The sequence below is a fragment of the Amborella trichopoda genome, chromosome 6, assembly GCF_054954075.1.
Source record: "Amborella trichopoda isolate Santa Cruz 75 chromosome 6, AtrichopodaSantaCruz75HAP2 v2.0, whole genome shotgun sequence".
In the NCBI taxonomy this organism is placed as follows: Eukaryota; Viridiplantae; Streptophyta; class Magnoliopsida; order Amborellales; family Amborellaceae; genus Amborella; species Amborella trichopoda.
In genome coordinates this window covers 41,446,853-41,473,025 of record NC_142341.1, presented here as the reverse complement: position 1 = coordinate 41,473,025, position 26,173 = coordinate 41,446,853, and the positions used below count along the sequence as shown (strand labels likewise).

The 26,173-nt window shown below is 36.3% G+C and overlaps 1 protein-coding gene across 1 annotated transcript; it reads right to left on the bottom strand.

Annotated features, from left to right (window-relative positions):
- Positions 1-6,337: 6,337 nt before the first annotated feature.
- On the bottom strand, positions 6,338-8,943 carry LOC18429941 (uncharacterized). The gene is made up of 2 exons (XM_020664723.2): positions 7,291-8,943; positions 6,338-6,911 (listed from the first exon to the last, which is right to left on the bottom strand). The coding sequence occupies exons 1-2, from the start codon at positions 8,750-8,752 to the stop codon at positions 6,859-6,861; spliced, it is 1,515 nt and encodes a 504-aa protein (XP_020520382.2). The 5' UTR covers positions 8,753-8,943; the 3' UTR covers positions 6,338-6,858.
- Positions 8,944-26,173: the final 17,230 nt, after the last annotated feature.

Sequence of the window (26,173 nt, the reverse complement as noted above, 5' to 3'; positions counted from 1 at the left end):
GAATGCCATAAAGTTTGAAAAACAAAATTTCGTTTTTTAGGCCTTGAACCCAATAAGTAGCACACCACTAGCTACCCCAATTCACTTCTAAAGACTAAGCGTGATTGTGACCTTCACCTATAAATAGTCCCACTCGGTAATTTTTGGACCAGAAATTGTCATATTTGTAAATTCATAGCATTGAAATTCAACATCTCTTTGGTAGGAATCACATTTAGCCAGCTGCTATTAATATGTTTTGGGTAAATTAAAGGAGAAGCCGTACCCATACTAGAAATCGAACTCAAGACGTCATTTTGTGACTCCATACCACCCTAACCACTGCTAGATTTAGCCCCGCAGCTTTTTAATTTGCACGTTAGAAACAGACATCCATTACATAGATACTCTAGAGCGATTCACACTTTTGTTTGGAGAAATCAAGGGTTTAACCAAATCAAGCTAACCTACAAAAGGGAAAACAGAAAATACTTAACAGCAGTAATAGAATCAGACCTGCGAGAAGAACCAACGACATTTTGCAAAACTGTTTGTGCACAATACACCTGAATTTCACTGTGTCTATTTCACAAAAGCAGAGTTATATGTTAATCTCCATTGCCAAATACAACAATTATTACCAAGTCCATCCATTGCACACTATCATTATCCCAAAACAATGCAGTTGTTTCAAAGCCTAATGTTTTCATAGAATGCAGAACTTCCTACCCCAGGCATAGGCCGGAACACATACATGAAGCCAACCATCAGTTAAACACCATAATTGTACCAATCATTACCAAAACCTTATCAAAAAAAAAATTTAAGACCACTGCAAAGCTCTCAGTCTCAAAATCCATCTGCAAATTGGGTGGTGGTGGAATGCATGCACCACCTTTTCGCACCACTCTTTCTCTCTCATCCTCATCCTCATCAACATCATTCACATGATCAAGTGATCTGGACTTGCGTATGGGACCCTTAGAGGGGTTAACCTCTCCTACTTCCTTGAAAAACTTAGAAACTCTCTCTAAAATGTAAGATGGAGAAGCAGTGGAAGGAGGGATGACAGTGGGGATATCTAAAGGACACAAGGGAGAGACTATCAATCTGCATCTTTCGTACCATGCAGGAATGAGGCCTGGTAGGAATAATGGGTAGGGTGGGGGAGCTTGGTCACTGACTTTGGCTGATGGAGGAGTGAGTTGGGGCATGGTCAGTTGTTGTGTCGATAGAATGGACAGGGGTGCAGAGAATTGAGGCATGGGTTATAAACTTTGAAAACTGTAGCTGTTTAGGAAGTGTTGACGACCCTCTGATGGTCCTCTTGGTAGCCTTGTGACCAATTTAGAGTTTAGAGAGGGCAGTAAAAGAATTAGAACACACACTCACCCATACACATAGCGAGAGACCTGTGAGTCCGGATGGTTCCATTGAGGAAGCAGGATCTTTTGTGGGTCTGATCATAGAAGGGGGAAGTCCCGCAGTCATGTCTCTGTCTAGGGCATAGATGGTGTCGTCATCATAAACTTCCTTCGAGGCCCAAAACTGCAAAATCTTCTTTAGCTGAGACTGATTTGCATCTTTGTTTTGAGGGTTGTGATAAATTCTAGCCAGCATAGCCCCAAGAACTGGTCTAAAGGCGAGGGCCTCATTGTCGAGTTCTAGAGGATTCGTACGCCTTTGTAAACTGCAGTAGAAGACACTAAAACTGGTGCGAGTATTTCAAATCAAGCATTGAATGACTCCTGCAATGAAATAAATAAAAAAAGCCTCAATCTAAAGCTTGCAATTTAAATAAAACAAAAAAGTTAATGGACGATTCAAGCTCAGAGAAACCTTGTTTCCAACCAAAAGCTGTTCTTCGACAATTGAAGAAGTATAGAATCAGATCAAATCATCAGGGAACACAATTTTCTTGCATGTACATGACAGTTCCAAAGGCGCAAATTTATGGACTGACACAATTGCTTACATGACAAATAGAAGAGGCAAATCTATTCATGGGTAAAGGAATGGGCTCAAGGCGAGATGCGCCACAAGATGACATCTTGATTTCGATTCCCACCATTGATAAGGGATGCAATAGATTTATGTAAAATGTCATTAAAAGTCATCATGGCTTCTTCCCCATAAAGAACAGAAGCCACTTACCTGAACTTATATTCAGAATGGAGTGCAGAAGAAGCACCTAAAATAGGAAAGCTATGAGAAGTGTGGACTTCATTCAGGTTGTATCCACTTCTAGTCGTGCAAATAACTTGCAGGGGTGTAGTCCAATTGCTCTACTTAGAAGTTGTGACATAGTATTGTACAGATATGTCTCACTAGTTCTGCCCCTGTGCCATTCCGTGATCCACATTAACTGTTTTAATTATTGATGGTGCCTCCCTTAGGTGCATGATTTGTATGTTCACATGGTTATTCAGGCATATACTGACAGCAGTATTTAATTATCAATTATTTTTGTCACTTCCAAAAAAACCTCAATGGGAAAGCTTGTCAATGTATTGCCAACCAGAGTTTTCAGTCTCTGACAAACTACTGAATGCTAGCTCATCTAATACGCATGACAAGGAAAAAAACAAACTGCCCCTTTCTATTATACATGACGGGGTGATAGTAAAGTCTTGCCAAATACGTAGAGAGGCATGATAATAGTGATCAGTAATGACCTAAACAAGTTCAAGCGACAAAATCTGAGGATCTGAAAGAACTTCCTAATCCAAAATAAAAGTTTTCTTTGTGTTGGTGCCATCTAAAAGCATTAGAACCTGTTCTAATTACTTAAGAACTAAGAAATAGGTGACCCACCATCTGGGATACAAAACTAAGAACGAGTAGAGTTATCAAACAGTCAAAAAACATGGTCTTGTTGAACACACCTAAAGGGCAGAGTTACTTTACAGATTAAAAATAACTCTTGGGACATCCTATTTCAAGGAATCCACATTAGAACATTACCCAAACCAGTCTCCAATCATGGCCCTATACTTACTTGACTCAACCGTCACCCAATTTGGCCCCTAGACCTTACAGGTTCGTAATGATGTGGCTTGTGAATGGTAGGATATACAGCCTAATTTCTCAATGGTTGTCCTCCTTTGTGTTTCAAGACTATGCAAGAACTTCCAACTCCTGTAAGAAACTAATGACCTGGAACCAAGAACACTTTTCGGCCACCTCCCGTTGAAAAAATTGTCCCACTCATCTATTATCAAAGATATCGACTTGCTTGAGGATGTCAGCTACCTGAACCCAAGGGAGAGAGCCATTAGAAACACTACTAAGATCAACCTACAAATTGCTTCAAGAAGGACGAGACTTTCAGGCTTCAAATGCCGCAAGATCAAATGGTTAAAGGAAACAGAAAAAATGTTCTTCCATCAAATGGCTCTCTATAGGAAAGGAAGCAACTCTATCTTACAAATTAAGGTAGAGGGTGCACATTCGAAGACCACAATGACATCTGTCGAGTGATAACTTTCTTCAAAAATATTTTTTCTGCTAAAAACATCGTTTGACCAAAAGTTGCCATTATTGAAATCCTAATCAATCTCCAATGCGTGGTCGGCCTGCTTAGGGCAACCATTCTATGAAAAAAGAAGTTTGTAGAGCCATCCTCGAGCTAGGCCATGACAAGGCACCTGGGCCCGATGTCTGCCCAGTAGAGTTGTTCCAACGAATTGTGGTACATTGCCAAGACATTATGGACTGCTACTCTGAGTTTTACGAGAGGGGCATCACAAACAAGGACATGAATGCCACCTTCATCACCGAGAGGAGATCAAAGACTTCAAATACAACTGTCTAATCCTACAAATACTAGCCAGTGCAGACCTCCCAGCTACCCAGTACCTAAGCCAAGTAATGTTGCCTCCCCAAGGTGACTTTGCGCAAGGAAGGCAGATCCTTCACGTGGCTCTAATTGTGCACGAATGTATTGACAAACGAGCCCAATCCAACTCGTCAGAAATCATTTCAAATTAGATTTTGAAAATCCCTACAACCGCTTGAATTGGGACATCCTCAACTAAATTCTATCTTTAATAGGTTTTGAAGCTAAATGGAGATCCTCCATGCCAGAATGCCCCCTCCTCTGAGCACTTATAGATAGTGTTACATAGACGCCGACGTGTGTATCGTGTCCAGTGTGTATCTCAAGTGTCTAGAACTTTGGCCCAAAAACCCAATATGTCCTCAAAATGTCCATTCAACCTTATATATAATATACACACATAAATAATAAAAGAATTTCAACATATAATTTGCTAAAATAATAAATAAACGATCTAAAATTTCAGAAATATAAATAAATTTTATGGAAGAAAAATAAAAATATATCCTTCTATATATGCAAAAGTAATATTTTGCATAACGCATGCCATATATATTTCACAATTGTTTTAGTAGAAACATTCATAATTTGAAATTATCAGAAGGATGGCAAGCTGAATTCAGCAAAACACAATTTATATTTTAGAACATATATCACATTCAAATTTTAGAGACTCTCTATGCGACAATTTTAGTACATAAGAATATTATAATAAATGGCAATAAAATCATCATCATAGCTTTTTTCCAATTAATTGGGGTCGGCTACATGAATCCTAGTCCGCCATTTCATTCTATTAAAGGTCATACCCTCAGTGAGGCCATAAGTCCCCATATCTTTTCAGATTACTTCTACCCACGTCCTTTTAGGCCTACCCTTTACCCTTTTCAGTCCTTCTACTTGAACTAACTCGCACCTCCTAACAGGTGTTGTACTTGGTCTGCGCCATATATGGCCAGCCCACCTAAGTCCACTCTATCTCATCTTATCACCTATTGGTGTCACACCTAAATTCTCCCAAATGGATTCATCTCAAATGCTATCCCTTCTTGTCTTGCCACTCAACCATCTCACCATCATCATCTCCGTTACACTCATTCTATGGGTATATTGTTTTATGTCCGCCCAACTTTCTGCCTCATAGAGAAAAACTGGTCTCACAACTGTCCTATAGAACTTGGCCTTCTACTTTATGTCCGCCTAACATTCCAGTTGCACATCTCTACTTCGCCCACCTACTTCTAATTCTGTGTGCGACATCTTCCTCAATCTCTCCATTTTTCTGTATTAGCAACCCAAGATAAATAAATACATAAATATTATATTTTATTACATTTTACTATTTGATAAGAGAGTTCTTTTATTTTGAGTCATAATATTTAAATAGTTTGACTTCTATGCTCTAATAGTCCATCACTTAGTTTAACTATTATATATATAAAATGTTGTTCATTTAACATGAGATTTCCTTATAGTGATTGCAAGAAGCAGGCCGCTTCAACACGTCCCATGTTCCAAACTAGCCCTTGGCTTTCATTTTTGAAAATGCAATCCTATAACGTTCAAAAAAAGTTTAATCACATGAAAAAAACAACCCTCACAAGGATTTGATCTCAATACCATTTGGGTCAAGAATATCCGTGCTACTATTTGGCCATGAGCTTCCTAATAGACAACCTTTGAGTATTCGTGAGATTATTTGGGGTTGGTCACTATCACAAAAGTGAATATGGCAAGGACCAAGCTCCCGAGGGTTGGGCTTTGAACATATCAAAGCTCGACCCTTTGCAAGGAGAATGAGTTACAGTACAGACTTTTTACCCGAAAAATATCTCAATCTACCTCTTTGCATGGGGAAACCCAAGAAGGACAAAGGGAATGGCATAGTGCGGAAGTTTGAAAGATGGTTAGCTACCAAGAAAGTTTGTACCCTCTCCTTCAGAGGTCGAAACAACTTGATAAAAGCCACTTTAGCTGAATACCCATCTATCAAATGTTCCTCTTCTGCATGTTGATGAGCAAAGTCTATAAATTGGAATGGTTAATGCTGAATTTCCTCTGGAACAGGTCGGACGCTACTCACAAAATACATCTGGTGAGTGTTAACTTGACAAAAAGGTGGTCTGGGGATCTGAGAATTCAAGACGCAATTGTCACACAGAGGCGCACAATTGGGGGTGGTCGTCGTACACCATCCATCAGATGCCATAAGGAAATTTACGTAAATTGCCCTGCCCTTATGTAATGGCTATAGAGAGAGAGAATATAGCACAGTTAAGGGCCTTGCATCGCAATGTTTGCATTCGAATGGTAAAAAAAGAAGAAGTATTCAATTCAGCTGCTGCTTCTGCTAATAAAATTGTGTTGCACACGAAAATTGCTCCTATTCATAATCATATTACATGCAGAGAAGAACAGAGCAGAGGAGGCAGAGAAATCAAGTAAAGTAGCAAACTGAAAAGTCTTTCATTACATTGTTTTCTTGCTTCGAGAAAAATCAAATCATAATAATCAAACTACTTCATGCAATGCAAGGAGGAATTCTATTCAAAAATGATTTACAGTAAAAAATGGTGCGACTGCAATTCCATACTACATACACAGAAGAGAGAGAGAGAGAGAGAGGGTTGTTGCTTCTTCATACTAAGGCAAATGGATTATAGAAAAGAATGACCATATTTCATACTACAGGTCTCTATGAATTGAAGGATATGGATTTCAGAATCCAAAGATTTCCTTATTCATATCAAACAAAGGGTCACAGTCGAACTGTCTTGCACATGGTAGAAAAAGTTAGGATCAAAATGGGGAATCGAAATAGGGTTCTTGACGCACGTCTGGTTGGTCATTTCGCCCTGCCCCTGTTGCTTCCTCCAATTGATGCGTGACGACGTCCGGCTCACTAGTTGAGCATTTCTGTTCCAATTGCAGGTTCCGGAGCAAATCCAAAAGCTCCACCTCTCTCCTTGCTTCCTCTAACATATCCACCAAACCCTGACGCTGAGCTTCTGAGTGCTCGAAAATCCTCTCTAACTCAGGAATCATCGCAGCCATTCTCCATCCATTAACCGCTCCCTCAAAAGTGAAGAATGTTCTGCACAACACAAGGAGGAAAATCATAATCGTAATCAAACTACTACTTCATGCAATGCAAGGAGGAATTCAACTCAAAATGGGTTACACTGAAAAATGGTGCTGCTGCTATTCATACTACATGCACAGAAGACAGAGAGAGAGAGAGGGTTGTTGCTTCTTCATACAAGGCAAATGGATTACAGAAAAGAATGGCCCTATTTCGTACTACAGAAACAGGGGGGTGGTCTCTATGAATGGAAGGATACGGATTTCAGAATCAAAAGATTTCCTTATTCATATCAAACAAAGAGTCACAGTCGAACTCTCTTGCACATAGTAGAAAGAGCTAGGATCAAAATGGGGAATCGAAATAGGGTTCTTGAGGCTCAGGTTGGCACCTCCCACGTCTGTTTGGTCATCGAACCCTGCCCCTGTTGCTTCCTCCAATTGACTCTGCAGTTCCTCGTTCCAGAGGATCTCCACCCTAGTGATTAAGCATTGGTGCTCCAATTGATGCTGAAGCTCCTCGTTCCTCTTCGTGAGGACCGCCAGCTCCTTGGTTAAGCGTCTGTTCTCCAATTGACTCTGAAGCTCCTTGTTCCTCGTCGTGAGGACCTCCAGCTCCCTGGTTAAGCGTTCGTGCTCCAATTGACGCTGAAGCTCCTCGTTCGTCTTCGTGAGGACCTCCAGCTCGCTGGTTAAGCGTTGTTGGTCCAATTGACGCTGAAGCTCCTCGTTAGTCTTCGTGAGGACCTCCAGCTCCCTGCTTAAGCGTCCGTGCTCCAATTGACGCTGAAGCTCCTCGTTCCTCTTCGTGAGGACCTCCAGCTCGCTGGTTAAGCGTTGTTGCTCCAATTGAAGTTGAAGCTCCTCGTTCGTCTTCGTGAGGACCTCCAGCTCCCTGGTTAAGCGTTGGTGCTCCAATTGACGCTGAAGCTCCTCGTTCCTCTTCGTGAGGACCTCCAGCTCCCTGGTTAAGCATTGGTGCTCCAATTGACGCTGAAGCTCCTCGTTCCTCTTCGTGAGGACCTCCAGCTCGCTGGTTAAGCGTTGGTGCCCCAATTGACGCTGAAGCTCCTCGTTCCTCTTTGTGAGGACCTCCATCTCAGTGGTTAAGCGTTCGTACTCCAATTGATGCTGAAGCTCCTCATTCCTCTTCGTGAGGACCTCCAGCTTGCTGGTTAAGCATTCGTACTCCAATTGCAGGCTACCAAGAAAATCCGAGACGTCAACCTCTCTCCTTCCTTCCTCGAAGGTATCAACGAATATGACCAAACCCTGACGCTGAGCTTCTGAGTACTTGAAAATCCTCTCTGATTCAGGAAACATGGCAGCCATAATCCTTTCGATACCCACTGTTACTTCAATTTCTTGATTCTTTGCCTCCTCTTGCTCTTTGTGTGCCCCTGTTTTATCAATTTCTTGACTCTTGGCCTCCTCTTGCTCTTTCTGTGCCCCTGTTACTTCAATTTCTTGATTCTTTGCCACCTCTTGCTCTTTTTGTGCCCCTCTTACTTCAGTTTTGTGATTCTTTGCCTGATGTTGCTCTTTCTGCGCCCCTGTTTCATCAATTACTGGATTCTTGGCATCCTCTTGCGCCCCTGTTTCATCAATTACTGGATTCTCTTGCGCCCCTGTTTCATCAATTTCTGGATTCTTGGCATCCTCTTGCGCCCCTGTTTCATTAATTTCTGGATTCTTGGCATCCTCTTGCGCCCCTGTTTCATCAATTTCTTGATTCTTGGCTTCCTCTTGCTCTTTCTGTGCCCCTGTTACTTCAGTTCCCTGATTCTTGGCCTGATCTTCCTCGAACGAGGCTTCCGGGGGGTCAGGAACCCTCAGCGGAGGGACCGTCGCCATGACTAGAGACTGAGAGAAAGAAAACGGGAGGGGCGGGGAAAGGAGGGAGAAAACGTATACATAGGTGTGGTTGGTTCATAAGCGGTTGGTTGTTGGGTGAGCTGGACGTTACACCTCATCACCGCTCACTCTCTCTCTCTCTCTACTTCTTTGCACACCTCTCTCTGCTTTCCACGCATGCGCAAAGCAATAGAGAGAGAAAAAACATGGGGAGGGGCTTCTTTTTCATACTAGAGAGAGAAAGTGGCGGAGGTTTTTGCAGATTGAGATATGGGGTTCCATCTTTTAGAGAGAGACGGAGGATGGCAGATAAAGAGTGTTTTATTGTATTGTGGTCATGGAGGGTTTAGAGAGAGAATCGACTGGAAGTTTTTTATTTATTTTTCCCTCTCGGGGATGGATTCTATTTTGTTGGTCCCTCATAACAGTCCTCATGGTGAGGATGAGGGAACACCTGGGCATACATTACAAAACTTGAGTCTTTGGTGGTAATAAGTGTCGAGAGGATCGAAGATGCCCACCTTTTTACTATCAATGTCTATAAAATTTGGGAGATGCTCAGCCCGTCCCTCCTTATTTTATTTTACTTGCTCTAAAGTTTGGAGCATTCCTCAAGTGTAGCGTGCTGCCAGAATTGGGTTGAATTGTTTTATCTCAGAGTGACTTACGCACAAAATTTTGAAAAAATTGAAATGAAGATAGGCCAATCCGCATTTTTTCTTATGTTTTCTAAAATTGCCCTCCCGTATGAGGATGCCATCCTCATAATCCATTCTATTTTATTTTTTTAGTTTTTTTCGTTAATGTGCCTCGGACCGCTTTTGGTTTCTTGAGCGGTCCGAGGTTCCCATCCTTGGACAGTGGTCCGAGATCGCCATCCTCAGAATGCACTATATATGCCTTTTTTGTTTGAGAAAAAATAGTAGTCCAAAGATGGGAACCGCAAACCGCTCTCTGGACTGAACACAACTCAATTCCAGGGCGGTCTGAGGTCCCCATCTTCATACTGCTCTTTATTTCTTATTTTTTGAGATAAACAATAATCCGAGGATAGGGACCTCAGACTGCTCAGCATCGATCCAACTATTCTAACCTCGGACCACCTGGGCATTTCCCTATTAACGAAAAAACTTTGCCCTACTAACGAAAAATAAAAAAAAATTAAAATGAGGATTGAATATGGCATCCTCGAACCAAAAGATAATTTTAGAAAAAAATAAAAAAATACAAGATGACCGACTTTCCTTGTAATTTCGGTCTCTAAACACAACATTGTATATTTTAGTTTAAGTTTTCGAGTCCGCACGCAAATCACTTTATCTTTCCACTTCTATGTCAATATGGTTTCTCATGCCAATGTTCTTTTCACTTCTATGTCAATATAGTTTCTCATGCTCATGTTTCAAAATCTGCACCGGTGGAGAAGATCATTCCACCATAGATCTATGTCAGATTGTTGGATCAGCAATCAAGATTGGGTCTGAATCACTCCAAAATAGTGATCCAAAAAATATTGAAGATTAAATAGAATAAAAACAATTACAATAAACGTTTATACGGTAGGGATTTAAAGGGGACTTAAAAAAAATTAGAAAACTTAAAAACATATATATATATATATAAGGATGCAACCTTATAATGTAGAACAACGGATGCACCTCAAAAATCCATTAAAAAGGTAGTTTTAATGTTAAAAAACCCTATGATTGATCATCTTGACATCAAGATGTATGACTATGAAAAATAAAAAGATTTTAAGTCTCAAAAATAGTGCATTTTGCAACATATTACCTACATTTCCAAAACTATCATATGTTTATAGATCTCATTGATTTTAACTATTTTTGAAATTTAAAATTTTATAATTAGATATAAAAATAGATTTTGAGATAATCCTAAGAATATTTTACTTCAAAATTATATACCATGATAAAATTTGAAGGTGCACCTTACCTCTACAACTACAGCTACAGATGCATCCGTATGCAAACTGTACGCATATATATATATATATATATATATATATATATATATGGGAGTAGATTTTGTATGCCCACTAGCTGACCGCTACAGTAAACGCCAATGGCCCAGATTGAATCTGGGTCGATCTGATGGTTACAATCTCTTTTCGTGTTTAAATTTTAATTTATTTTTAATAAATCCAAATCACTTGAAATTTTAAATGCATATTCTTCTCATCAAGGTGCACCTAATAAAAATATAAAAACAAAAATCGCAAAAACAAAATTGATCAAAATACCCCAGAAACTTTTCAGGGGCATTTTGGTCAATTATTTTCATTTATATTTTTCAAAGATTCACCTATTTTTTATGTATACACACCCCAAATTTCAAATCAATCCGATTTGTAAAAAAAAAATTAAAATTCAAAAACTACGAACATCTGGGATTGTCAGATCGGCCCATATTCAATCTAGGCCGTTGGCATTTACTGTAGTAAGGGATATGCCTCTCATCTTTGTAAGAGATCTTCAGTGTCACATGATCAATTCCAGCATCATGTTACATCTCATAGAAGCTTTCTCTCTCTAGATTATCTGCTAGTAACTGTTTTACGTTGTGTTCTATTTCGTGTTATATATTGTTGGAAAACCCATTCTCAGTCGTTTTTTCTCTCTAGAAAAGCTATCAAACTGTGTGTACAAATTTATGCGAACTTATGTGAGTTTGTTTTAACTTTATTCTTCATCTTTTGTAACTGAAAATAGTATTTGAACGTTAAGAAAGCCTATATGAGCAAGGAAAAATTAGTGGGCATCATCTTATAATGTTAGAATGATTTATGATGGGCTTTTGATAGTGCATGCTTGCTGGAAAATTCTATTTGGATTGTTTAGAAAAATTAATCATCAGTTGCAATTGAGTTTTGGTTGAGATTCTTTAGTGGATAATAAAGTTAATAATATTTGTACATTCTCTTGAGTTCCAAATAATTTAGAGCAACTTTTTGTGTGTATTTTGATAAGAGTTGCATGTCATATATTTGTGGATATTTCTGATTGAGTTTAAAACCCAATTTGCATGTTGATATAGCTTTATTTATTTCTTAAAATCTTAAAGATCCACTATTTTTTAGGCCAACGCAAAATCTTCTAACCGATCATCTTGACCTCGATATTTATGGATATAAAAAAAAAAGAATTTCAAGTCATAAAAAGAGTACATCTTGTAACGCATTATCTAGACAGCTAGGACCATTGCTAGCCAAATAGTTGTTCCTTGTGTGTAAAAATCATATTTGATATTGGATTTTAAAGAAAATGTCATCAGCAATGCTAAACCACATCAAAAAAAAAAAAAATAGTACGAACAAAATTCAGATATACCTCATCAAGAATTTGTTTAAATGTCCAAATTACCTTTGTTCTGAATTTGTAACATTAAAATATGGAAATTATTTTGATAATTTAACTCAATTAAATCACTTAAGCCAGATGACCTCAATATCTTTTCTCTTCTCGGGTTTTAAACCAAAAAAATGTTTTTCATCAGAGAACCTTGTTCCAGCCATCAATTTCCTTCTTATTCTGAGTTCTAAACTCAAGACGATAATTTTTAATGAAACCTAGAACAATGAGGGGTGTCTAGGTATTTTGAATCGAGTAACTTAAGTAGCTAAATTATTAAAATGTCCTTACTTATTTATAGTTCCAAACTCTAATTAGGGACAATTTTAGTATTTTGATGAGTCTTTTAAATTTAACCAAAAGAAATTGGTCAAATGTTAAATAGTTCATCCCTGAAGTGTAATTTGATAATGCTCCCTAAAACAACTTAGTAAGTAACCAACTAAAATGATTTTAAGAAGGAAAACTTTATATAGTGTAGCAAATCTTTAAAGTTGTGGTTCCCTTCTCGCCAAAAAAGATTGTTCCTAAGAAAGAATCATGAAATTGATTTTTCGCCCTTGATAATTATGGGTTTTAAAATAATAGAATTCAAGTTCTAAAAACAGCTTGTAACATATTTTTTGAGGGTCAAATTTCATAAGTAAGGCCAAAAATTTATTTTTGAGTAACCATAAAAACTTTAACATTTGGATTGCATTTTCAACTGGGTTTCGAACTTAAGATTTACTTTTTAATCACAAACCCTAAGCTTTATGTTGACCTCACCCTTTTCAAAAGTAACAACTATATTTAGTCTGCTTAACCACCTAAATTGATTTTTTGAAGCAAATTGACGAACATGATTATATTTCCCCTATATTTGAAGAAAATAAAAAATTGTACTAGGGTGAGGCCCTAAAAAATCAAATTAAGACGCACCTCAAAAATTCACTAGAAAGGGTTGTTTTGATGATAGAAATCCTCAAATCGGTCATCTCAACCTCAAGATGTATGAACATGAAAAAAACTGAATTTCAAGTCTTGGAAATAGTGCATCTTATAATATATTTTCTAGACCATAAATTTTCAAGTATTCATAGATCTCTTTGATATACACTATTTTTTAAACTAAAAATTTTATAATTAGAGATAAAAAAAAATTCAAACCATCACAAAGATCCCCAAATCTAAATAACATGTTTCGATACTATTTGAAAGTGCGTCTTACTTTGACTTTTTATAGCCATAGCCTTATACAAACCACACCCTTAAACAAATGGTGGAAATATAATGTACATAACTTAAGTTTGGTGTATACAATGCACAAGTAGTGTATGCATAGTAACCCATGTATCATGACAACTTTCGAGCAATAAGTGGTCATTGTACATAGTGTTGGTCATCGCCGTACTACTTAATACGCACAATTTGAATAAGGTGTCAATCCTAAACAATCAAAGTAAAGCGCTGATCTAAATCTAGCTAAAAGAAGTAGCTCGGATACTAGTAAAAACAATTAAGATGGCTTAAAAATTCGTTCTCATGCCTAATTATGAAATTTAAAACTCAAAAGTGGTTTAGATCGAGAATATCCATAACCACTAAATTTTTTAAAAATAAACGGTTAGATAATGTTTTATAAGATATATCAAATCTTTTTTTTTCCATATTCATACACCTCGAGGTGGAGATTACCAATTACAGGGTTTTTTTCAAAATCAAAACACCATTTAAAAATAGATTTATAAAACACCATTTTTAAATGGATTTATGACGTGTCACGGCATAAGGTTGATACCTTATATAAACTTTTTCCCTTCTTAATTCCATTATCATGACCATTGTTTAAAGGCGCTCTAGATGAGAAAAGTGAGGGCCTCTAATTTGAGGAGCATACCGCTGGGAGAAAGCGGGACATTTCAAATAATGGAAAAGAGAATAACAATTAAAAACAATAATAGGAAAGGGATTATATGCCTCCACCCTTTCCCTATAAGAAGATTACCACGGAAAATTGCATATATCTCCAAAGTTGACTTTCTAGACAACTTTCCCCAAATAAAAAACTTTTTTCGAAACGTTTACTCCAAAACCAAGTTTTATAGCAAATACAGCCCCAAGATAAAAAAACTTTTTGACAAAAATACCTTTTCTGTATATAAAAAATAATAGAGGCGGTCCCCATGCTCGAGCCTATATGGAAAGTGTAAGAGTTCAAGCTGCAACCATAAAAGAGGCTGCCTGATATGCTCCACTGACCTGTGGGATTGACAATTGGCATAGCTGGGGAAAACAATACTGATTAAGGCATAACGCAACATGGGGTTAGGAACTTCTCTTTGGATTTATTATTGTATATAAAATTACTTTCTTTCGTGGAACAATGCTCAAGTTTGACGTCTTTTTTTGTGTAATGATTAGGTCTTGGAAATGCATACCATTGATTCTAGAATGGACTATTATTATTTCATTAACTATTTAAAATGAAGAAATGGATCTTAGAATACTTGTACAAAATACTACATAGAAAAATAAATGGAAGTACGAAATTCTACTACTTCACATGTTCCTTGAGGATGGATTAGAGTCAGCCTTGTGGAACGATTAAGTCTAGGAAAGGTGTACCATTGATTCTAGAATGGAGTATTATTACTTCATTAATTATTTCTAATGAAGAAATAGTTCTCATAATACCAGTGCGTGGCATAATCCATAACATAGAAAAAACAAATATAAGCATGAAATTCAACTACTTCACTTGTTCCTTGTGGATGGACCAACGTTACAATATTTTGTTTCCAATAGACACGACAATATCAGGAGCCACTGAAAACATGTATGATACATCTCTATCATGTTTCACTTCAAGCAGAGCCATGTCTAGCGAATTGTTTTATTTTCCTGAAGCATGATGATCAAACTCATTGGATGTGCCTTTAGCTACTCGAAGGAGTCATTCCCATTATAAACAATCGCTTTCAATTTCCCTCGCTTGTAAAAATTGGTTTGTCAGTTGGGCTTTGCATGAAGGGTCCACCACAGCAGAAAAACTAAGGTGAGTCACTGGTGGGCATTACGCAAAATTCACATTTGCATATGAAATAACACTGAAACCTGGGACAAAATAGGTGAATAGCATCTCATAAGAACAAATTGATCATAGGAACAAATTAACAAACACATTGATATAAAAATATATTGATGAACAAACCATCAATATCCATAACTAGGAATACACAAACCACATGAACACCAGATACAGATAAATATAAATCATCAGTACCCAATTGTGATAGTGCACAAGGAACAACAAAATATTGGTTCAATTAGTTTGTTAAAACATCAAATAGGAATTCAAATATCAAGAACAAAATGAAATATAGAAAAATATAGTCTAAAAAAAAACCCTCTTCTAGAAGTAATAAATATAAAAATTATAACTTAAATAAAAAAAAGTAAATAATAACAATTAGCAAATTTAGATTCAAATAGTTTGTTAGCCTATAAATCAAAGATAGGGAAGAAAAGCATGTAACATACATAATGCAATATATAATAGTGTGGTTTGTATAGGTTGAGGCCCTAAACAATTAGAGTATGGCGTGTCTCCAAATAATCGTGAAGTATGTTGTTTCAGTAGTAGCATAAATCTTTATAATGGCTTGAAAGTTTATTTACATCTCTAATAATAAAAATTAAAAAGTAAAAAATAATGTAAATCGAGCATATCTATGAACACTTGAAAATTTGGAAAATTGATGGTCTACATAATACATTTGTTCAGGGCTTGTAATGCAGATTGATGCAAAGAAATAATAACACCATAAAATAAAAGAAAAAGATTGAGAGAATATGCCCCATCTCAAAGTCTGTAAGGGAATTCACCTCAAGGTTGAGAGAATATACCCTCTCTCAGGTCTGCAAGGGAATCTATTCTAAAAATCTCTTCACGATACCAAATTTTATTAACTCATCCACTTTTTTTTTGCAATGAAAGGAAACCTCCTTTTAAATAGACTAAAAAAATAAGATAAACATTAACAAAAAACTCTCTCTACACTTTTCTTATTTTATCTCTTCTTCCCTATTTTCTCTCTATTAAAATCTCGTGCCAAATATTTGCTTCTATCTCATGTTTTACGCCCTTGTTGTTGAGAAGATAAACCCCCTTTAGATCCAACCTTATCTTATTTATACTCCTAAACTACCTCATCTAATTTAACCTTATCTATTTATATTCCAAACTAACTAGCTTAAATCAATCAATAACTAATTAACCAAAATCAATCAATATCAACTCACGCACAAAATCCTACCTACCTCTTAAAGTTAAAAGATAAACTCAAAAAAATAATAATACTTTGTTTTTTTTTTTCTATACCATTCTCCCGGGGTTGGGAGCAGCTCGACCTCGAGCTTGATTCAAAGCAGATCTCCTTCTTCATCACCATGGAGGTCGATTTGTTGAATTTGATCTTCTAGAGCGTCTTCCTCTTCCTTAGTCAAGTGTACATACATCTTCTCTTTTGGGCATTAAAACGAACAATGTCCAGGTTCGTTGCATTGATAACACATAAACGTTGCACTCTCTTTTTTTGCTTCATTAAATTTCGGTTGGCGTAAAACTACCTTCTGGGGGTAAAAGCGTTTATCGGTGCTCCCTTGGTATTTCATTTCTACTTGTAAAGCAAGTTGAAAAGATTCACTTAAAGTCCATAAACGATGTAGAAAAATCTCATCTCTAATAGTAGGTTTAAGGCCATTTACATATCGAGCAATCTTTTATCCTTCCGTCTCTTACAGGTTATTTCGAGCAACTAATCGATAAAAGTCGCCCGTATAATCTTCTATTTTTTTTTCATTTTTTCGAAGATTTTGGAGTTCTTGAAAGAAAATTTGTTCATGATCCACAGGAAGAAAATTTTCTTTCAATTTCTTTTTCGTCTTTTGCCAATCAGTAATTTTTTCTTTCCCACTACGAAATCGAGATTGTTGAACTTGCTCCCACCAGGCCGCAACATACCCACGGAGCTTGGTAGCAACAAGTTTAACCTTACGTTCCTCTGGCAATTCACTCCATTCAAAATAATTTTCAATTGCACTTAACCAATCAATAAAGCCTTCGATGTGGAGCTTACCATGAAATTCTGGGAGTTCGACTTTAATACCAAAATCTCGTGGTCATTCTATAAGACGAGGATCTGGCCTATAATCTTCTCGTGGTCGTTCTATAAGACGTAGATCTGGCCTATAATCTTCTCATGGTCGCTGTATAGGATGCGGATCTGGCCTGTAATTTTCGTTACGCTCGAAATCAACACCCTGGATTTTTCGTGGAATTCCTGATGCAAGATTAATGTGTTTGCTAGTACCTTCTTCACGAGGAAGGTTATTCTCCAACTGCTGCAACATCTGATTCATCTCCTAATGCATCTCACGTACTTCAGTTCGAAAATCCTCTAGGCTTTAGTCAAATTTCTATAGCTTGCCCCCAACAATCATCCATAGGAGCACGATTAGCTTGATTTGCTTTCGGTGGCATTGAAAACTCTGGACCTAACTTACTCTGATCTAACTTGCTTTGATACCAATTAATGCAGATTGATGCAAAGAAATAATAACACCATAAAAATAAAAGAAAAAGTTTGAGAGAATATACCTTCTCTCAAGGTCTGCAAGGGAATTCAACCCAAGGTTGAAAAAATATACCTTCTCTCAAAGTCTGCAAGGGAATCCACCCCAAAAATCTCTTCACGAGGCCAAATAGACTAAAAAATAAGATAAACATTAACAAAAAACCCTCTCTACACCTTTCCTATTTTATCTCTTCTTCCCTATTTTCTCTCTCTTAAAATCACATGCCAAATATTTACTTCTATCCCACGTTTTACCCCCTTGTTGTTGAGAAGATAAACCCTCTTTAAATCCAACCTTATCCTATTTATACTCCTAACCTACCTCCTCTAATTTAACCTTATCTATTTATATTCCAAACTATCTAACTCAAATCAATCAATAACTAATTAACCCAAATCAATCAATATCAACTCACTCACAAAATACTGCGCACCTCTTAAAGTTAAGATAAACTCAAAATAATAAATTTTTTTTTTTTTTCTGCATCAGCTTGAAATCCATTTATCTTATATTCATACATCTTGAAGTCAAGATGATCGAATTGAGGGTTCTTCAGCATCGAAACAACCTCTTCTAGTGAAATTTTGAGGTGTATCTTAATTTGATTTAGGGCCTAATGCAAAGCGCATCCGGAACATTTTATTCTAATTTTTAAATTAATTTTCAGGGATTAAGTAGGGCTTTTATTTGTTGATTGGTTGTATTATGACTTAAGACATAAAGCGTAAAATGGGTATTTAGTTATAATTTGGTTAGTTACTGTTTTTATGAGGTGAGAACGTGTGGATGAGGAAGGGTAGATATAGATGGGGAATTAAATATTTAAAGTAGTAATTTTTATAGAAGATTTTCATGAGAGTGAAGATTTAAAGAAAGATTTTATGGTGGAGATATTCATGTGAAAAGGAGAAGAGCTAGAGTGAGAAAGAGATTAACGTTGGGGAAGAGAGAGATAGATGTGGCGGAGGATAAAGCAAAGGTACGAGACGGATGAAAGTAAAGAGGGTTAATAGGAGAAAGATGAGAAATTTACGTGCACTTGATAATAGAGAATATAGGGGAAAGTCTTAAACTTTCCCTCATACTATAGCTTTCTTTAGTTTAGAAATAATAAAACATGAGAAAATCGGGATCTCATTTTTTTCCCCAATTTACTGCTCCCTTGAGTAAAATTAAACTAATAGGGACTTGTGCTACAACTTTCAAATAAAATTTATCTTTCTACAAATCCAAAACACCCCAACAAAGCCCCAGCCTGCCTATGAGAAAAAGAGGGAGCTCAGGAAAAATAGACACTCACGCTAACCCTCTCTCAACCCATTCCTTACTGACACTTTTCTGTAAACCTTTCTTACTCGCTCTACTCTCCATCCCAACCCATCTCCACCACGAAGATGATATATATATTGACTGCATTCTAACAAGTTAGAGAGAGAGAGAAATATGCCCTTAATACTACAATGGCCCCTTAGATTCTGCATCCAACTTTCATTCTCTCTAAAAACAAGCAAAATATTGCCTCGTTTTTTTTAACGAAACATTGTTCCCCACCTGCAAATTCCTGGTCTCTACTTAATCTCTCTCATTAGGGTATACATAATTTTTCAGAGCTAGTATGCATTGATATATAGGAAATTTCTCATAGTTATTAGATAAATTAGGGTTTAGATCTAGGAAATAAGACCTGGTGGTCATAGAGCTACTGAATTTTGTGAATTACTGGGCCTTAAGTTTTAAGAAATAGGGCTTGTTTATGGATTAGGCTTTAATATATTGAGAGATTTATTTTTTGAGTGATTTTCATTATGGTGTTTTTTGCATAAGCCTCTAGGTGATTTTAGAGCTTCTAATTTTAGAGCTTGCATTTTTATAAGTCTATTGGAAGTTTATTGCATTTCATGATGAACTAGGATTCAATGGTTGTAAATATTTCATGTTTTCCCCCTTTGAATTTTCCAGAAATAAGTTGATAGATATATATATATATATATATATATATATACACACACACACACACACACAGACATATACACACACACATACATCTATGTATATATGTGCACACACACACACACACACACATATATGTATATATATATATATATATATATATATATATATATATATATATATATATATATATATATATATATATATATATAAGATACTACAAAACGCCTATAGGCGAAAATGAACAGTGATTTTGCCTACCCTCATTACTGTCCAAAGTTCATCACACGGTGATCTAAAATTTGGAGTGTGTATTCATCAAAAATAGGTGAATCTATGAAAAATATCAAAAAAGTATTTTACATGAAATAAATTGATCAAAATACCCCCAAAGGGTATTTTAGTCAATTTATGTTTTGCAAATTATTTTTTTTATATTTTTATTAAATGTGTCTCACTAAGATGTACACACGCTGTAAATTTCATATCACTCCGATTGTAGAAAAAAATGAAAAATAAAACACTACCAAACAATCGTAACCGTACGATGAACTTTGGACGGTGATGAGGGTTGTGGTATAGACCCTTAAAGTGCTCAACATTTTTAGAAATTTAGATACCCATATCCTATAATATAGCAAATTTTTGTTTAGGGGTATTTTAAGTAATTAGTCAATGGTAAGCTAGAAATTCCTAATATAAACAAAAGAATTTATTAATAATAGTGGACAATGACATTACCGATATGGTGTGTGGCATCACCCACAAGATGTATTAATTGTTTTTATCTATTAATAGAATGCCACTATTTTCTTATAAAAATATCCATTCTACCCTTTAAAATAAAAAAAAATGCCCCTACTTGAAAATTTTTATATTACAATTCAAGGGTATTTTAGTGTCCAAAAATGTTGAGCACTTTAAGGGTCTACACCACCAAATGGTGTAGCCTAACAAAACCCATATATATATATATATATATATATATAGAAAAGTCTTCCCAACGCCTATAGGAGAAAATGAACAGTGATTTCGTCAACCCTCATCACCATCTAAAGATCATCGCACTGTCACGATTGTTCAACATTATTTCATTTTTCATTTTTCATTTTTCATTTTTCATTTTATTTTCTACAAATCGGAATAATCGCACTTAATAAAAACATAAAAGAAATAATTCGTGAAATAACATTGACCAAAATACTCCTGAAACTTTTTGGGGGTATTTTGATCAATTTATTTCATATAAAATATTTTTTTGATCTTTTTGGTTGATTCGTCTCTTATCATAAACTTTGACATATATTTGTAGTAGTGTGTAAGCAACCTGGGACTGCGTAGACTCGTGCTTGATTGTAGGCCCAGAGAGCTTGATGGGCCCTAAAAGGGGGCCTGGAACCATCTCATGCCAAGCAACCTTCAACGCCCATCGGCACCTATGTTTGGCTGCATCACAAGGTCATAGCCATCTCTATTTTGAGTTCCATAAAATTAATACTAACTTTTCATACTAGTTTAGAGTTTTCTTCAAAAGGTAAAACTCCATCACATTGTGATTTTCCAATCCCACCACTAACACCATCCCACCTAACACCTTCAAAAAGCAAACTCCTAATCTGCTTTAAAATGGTAGGGCCCGTCTTCTCTACGCACTTACCCAGAAAAAAAAAAAAAACTCACTAAAACTTATCAATTTCAATGTTGAAAGTCCCTAAATTGGCCTGAAAATCTATATGCTCAGATTATAAAATTTGAAACTCAAATAATGATGCATATCTATCGGAAAACTTATCAAAACATACTCTAATTTTAATGCTTGAAATCCATATTTTTTTAAATCCATAATTATCTGATTTGAGGTTTTTTAATCACCAGAATAATATTTTGAGATGAGGCTTTACCTTCTATTGGAAAGCCTAAGACTTCCATTAAAACTCAGCAATTATTTTTTATTTTTTTTCTTGGGAGGAGGGAGGGGGTGTGTGAATATATCAAAAAAACTCCTCGCATTAAAAGAAAACAGTTTCATATTTCGCTTTCTTCTTTTGATTTAATTTTAAAAATCTCATCAACTAACACATAATTATGAGTTAGAGTAGTTGATATTTTGGACAAAGGAAAAAGTTAAAATAAAGTGTGAATCTTATATTTTAAAATTAGCATGAACCAAAACAAATTGTTATGTCACTGCATAATCATCCAATCGATCATCTTGATCTGAAGATTTGTGGATATGGAAAAAAAATTTAATTTGAAGTCTTGAAAATAGAGCATCATGTAGTGCATTATCTAGAGCATTATTTACGTTCTATTTGATCTGCACTATTTTTAGAGCTTTAAATTCCATTATTAGGGAAGAAAATCATTTTTGAGGCCATCGCAAAATTTATCGGCCCCAAAACTACATCCTTAGGTGTAACTTGGAGACACGCCTAACTTGGATTTTTTAAGGTTGACGCCTTACAAATCATAACCTTTAACAAATTAAGTAAACTATTAAATAATTGATATTTTTAGTAGATCTGTAAATTTCTTATACATTTTTCTTTTGGAGATTATGAGCTCAATTTTATATTTTCAATAGTAAAACGGCTGCCCATTAAATGCATGCCACACTTAAAGCGAATAAAATATGACACTCAAAGATGGCACCAAAACTTATAGGGAGAGGTTTTCTATAAGGCATCAATATTCAACAATTAAAGTAAATTACACTTAAGAATATGGCGGAAGAGGCAGTTTTGGGGCCAGAAAACCTTGTGATGGCATAAAAATCTATTGTCATCCTTAATTATGAAATTTAAAGCTACGAAACTACTACAATTGCTCAGATTTATAAACAATTAAAAATTTTGAAAAATGATTTTTTGTAGTAGATGCAGTGTGTGTAATAAAAATATCTAAACTTAAAGAGTTTTGTTATAAATTAACTAAATGTGGTAGTAATTGGATGCTCTGAAAATGTGACGGTTTAATTTGATTAGAATGTCTAAATAAACATTAGACTCCAAACAAAGATCAGAGAACATTGCACTTGGGGTCAAATTCGCCCATGCATTTCATATCATAGAAACACAGGTTTTTCATATATCATAGACTGAGAACAAAACCGTACCAAAGGTTTAATCTTCTGTTACAATTTACAGCAGCCAAAGAATAAGAAAATAGAATACCCTTGATTTATGCCTTGAAACCTATATATACGTTTCTAAAAAGGAAAATACACAACACATTAAAAGAGCGAACATTATCAAAAGGCATATAACCCTGTATGCCTGTGATTATATGCAGGGATACTAATGCTCAAGTTTGGCCTTCCTTCGAAAATGAGCTTCAAGTGGGTTCAAGGAAACAACCTTCTCTCTCTCTCTCTCTCTCTCTCTCTCTCAGTAACTCTTGGGAAACATTCATACGTGAGACTCTCTCTGCTTCGCTCTATCTATCACTCAGTTCTCACATAAGTAAACTTCAAAAGTAAAGTCCACTCCAAAAGTGTGTTCTCGTCAAGAAAAGCTAAACGCTTCTCTCATCAAGAAATCGGTTTATATCATTTTTCACAGGTTGATAAACCATAATTCTTAACTGATAATCACACATCTTTTACCTTTTAATCTTGGACTTATCTTATTCTCAAAATCATTGAACTGCTGATCATGCCTCCTCATCTCATCGTTTCGAATGATAATCATATGATTTGAATAAATTCCTAACGATAGTCACTCATTTTGGTCAATGCTTATCCTTATTCCATACAATTTTGAATTCATAGATTTCGGATTCAACAAAATCACCATACAAGTAAAATGAATAGATCTATTATTTTTCATCTTCCATCGCCAGCCATTTAAGCTTTGCAATGTAGTTGTGACATATTTTCTCGTTTCTTTAACCGCTTTCTAATATTCAGTCCTTTGATTATGGATTTTGACAATTTGAGAAAATACTCAAAGATAAACGCAATGGTTCAAGTCTCACCTCAAATAGACTTCAGACATGAGAGATATGGGCCACTCAAGGTGCCATGTTTCTGCTGGAAATTGTGTCAACAATAACAATAGATTGCTGATGCAACCACTTTCAATATACAAAAAAATAAATACTGCATCTTTTAAGGTGATAGAGCATCGAGTTGGGAATCCCATAGTCCTAGTCTCATGACAAAATTCTTCATATCGAAAGAGAAAACTCCATTTTAGTGACCGGGTGTCACCCTAGCGCTATCGCACAAAGCATAGAATTTTAAGGCCTTAACTGCCGGGGTATACGGATGATGAATGAATTCACCTCCGAGTGATACGAATCTTCGATGTGAGGGCTATGATGCCTCGAACATAAGCCCCTAAGAGTCTTAGCTGAATTCTAAAACATAAAATTTTGGAGTATCAATCAAGGCATATTTTAACTAACAGTGGATATGAACATGAGTTAACCCAAATCAAAATATTACCTAAGTCATTCCCGAATTTTAAGGCATATCAGGCTTCATCATATATATCTTTAAGGATTTTACCTCAATATATAACATATGACGAGGTTTTCCTTCTGCTCTGTTTGTTAAAACCCCATATTCTTAACTAACAACGGATTAAAAAAGTCATATCACATCTCACCAAAAACTCCTCCAATATTCAGTGGAGAGGAATCCATGTGCCATGGGAGTATATGTATTCCCAAAATTTCATCTCAAACTGATACGTCTTCATGATCTCCTATCATAGACCGTTAGTTACGATGCACATGTATAACTAACGATGGATGCAAGAAAATATGTATCTCAAACCGCATCAGGATCCTCCACATATCATATGGATATGCACACGGGCCTTAGAAGTATATGTATCCTAGAACTTGTTTAATAATGAGATGGCTTAAATATTTTTTATCATCAACTGTAAGTTAAACTTAAACAGACTTAATTGACGAACTATCATATTTGTTATTGGTCGTGAGTTAGAGCATATAGAGGCTGATTAACGAGTCACGGTTCCAAATGCATATTGGAGCCTTCATATCACGAATCTTGAGCATATCATATCTTCACATGATGGGGCATATCTGCGCAGGTGTTATCGAGAACTATACTCATATATTATCGACCATCTGTTAAGACAGTTTATCCAGCATGCATTAACGAGTTCACTACATATTTGATATCTTCAATCTATCAAGCGTTCGTTAGAACACACTTAGTCTTATATGAGGACACAAAAACATGTTTATCATCCAAGATATACATTCAAAGGCTAGGCTTGTCCAACTTATATATCCTCTATCCAACGTTCGTTAAGATAACTTATCCAAGGTGTGTTACACAAGTTACGCATATCCAGTGTTTGTTACAAAACTTATGCTTATCCAGCACCTCTATCCAGTGTTAGTTAAAATACACTTAGCATCATATCAAGACTAAAAGTGTAACCCAAGACACATTCTTTTGTTCTGCCTAAGCTCATCAACCTTATTCGTCATTAAGGTATTTGTCTTACGTGCATTAGAACGCTGGTGTCACAATTACCTCAATTTTTATTGAGCGATCGTCGAAATGTATTCAGTCTTGTATACAGCTAAAATACACCCAATAAAGCCGCCCCGAGAGTTGCGTGCATGGGAGAATCCCAAAAAGGCATGTAACGTCCTACTGATTTGAGTGAGTCCACTGGTATCGTGCATCTCCATCATCATGGCCATGTATGCATTTTCGCAAACATTCTCCTTATTCTAGGCACCTAAACTTAATGAGGGAACGGATAACCATCTCATCTCCACTTGTCAACGCACCCACCATCACTACTCCCGATTCCCATAAGACAAAACCCTTGGTTTCTTCATAGGTTTCCTATAAATCCATTGGCAACAGGAGCCTATCGGCATATCACAACCCTAAAACATGAATTCTCCTGCCTTGCCGCATTGCCTATCTATCTCTCTCAACCTCGAAATCACCACTGCCATCCAAGGCGATGAAGGTCTTGCCAACAACATCCCTTCAGCTATTACTCAGGGTCTTGCGTCTTTCCATATCTTGGGCTTAGCCTCCTCTTCAGACAAGGGGGTCCCTAAAAATGAAGTCCATGAGGCGGCATTAGAGGCCGGCTTGATAGAGAATATGAAGTCCCAAGAGATTACTCGTCTCCAGGACCTATTGACAAGGCTCCACCGTGAGGCAGAACACCACCAAAATATATCCGACTTCTATCGAGTAGAAGGCCAACATGCCATGGAGACCCTAGCATTTGTTAAGAGGAAGCTGGCTTGGGTAACAAGACTAATTCGTTTCAGGGAGTGATGCCCTGAAGCATGGTTAGGCGAAGCTATTTATTTTTTCCTTTTTTTTTTCTTTTTTTTTTCTCTTTTTTATGTAAGGGGTAAGTCCCAAAACAAGTATCAATAAGCTATTTATTTTGCTCATCATCGTGTCTCAATACATCTTATATTTAATTTGTTCTTGGGCATATCTCATGCTCTATGCATCAGCAGTTCAGAA

Bases quoted from the DNA above. Each gene is read 5' to 3' on its own strand.
- LOC18429941 (XM_020664723.2), bottom strand. From the start codon at position 8,752: ATGGCGACGGTCCCTCCGCTGAGGGTTCCTGACCCCCCGGAAGCCTCG. The intron at 6,912-7,290 runs GTGCCAACCTGA...TGTGTTGTGCAG, and splicing joins TGACCAAACAGACGTGGGAG to AACATTCTTCACTTTTGAGG.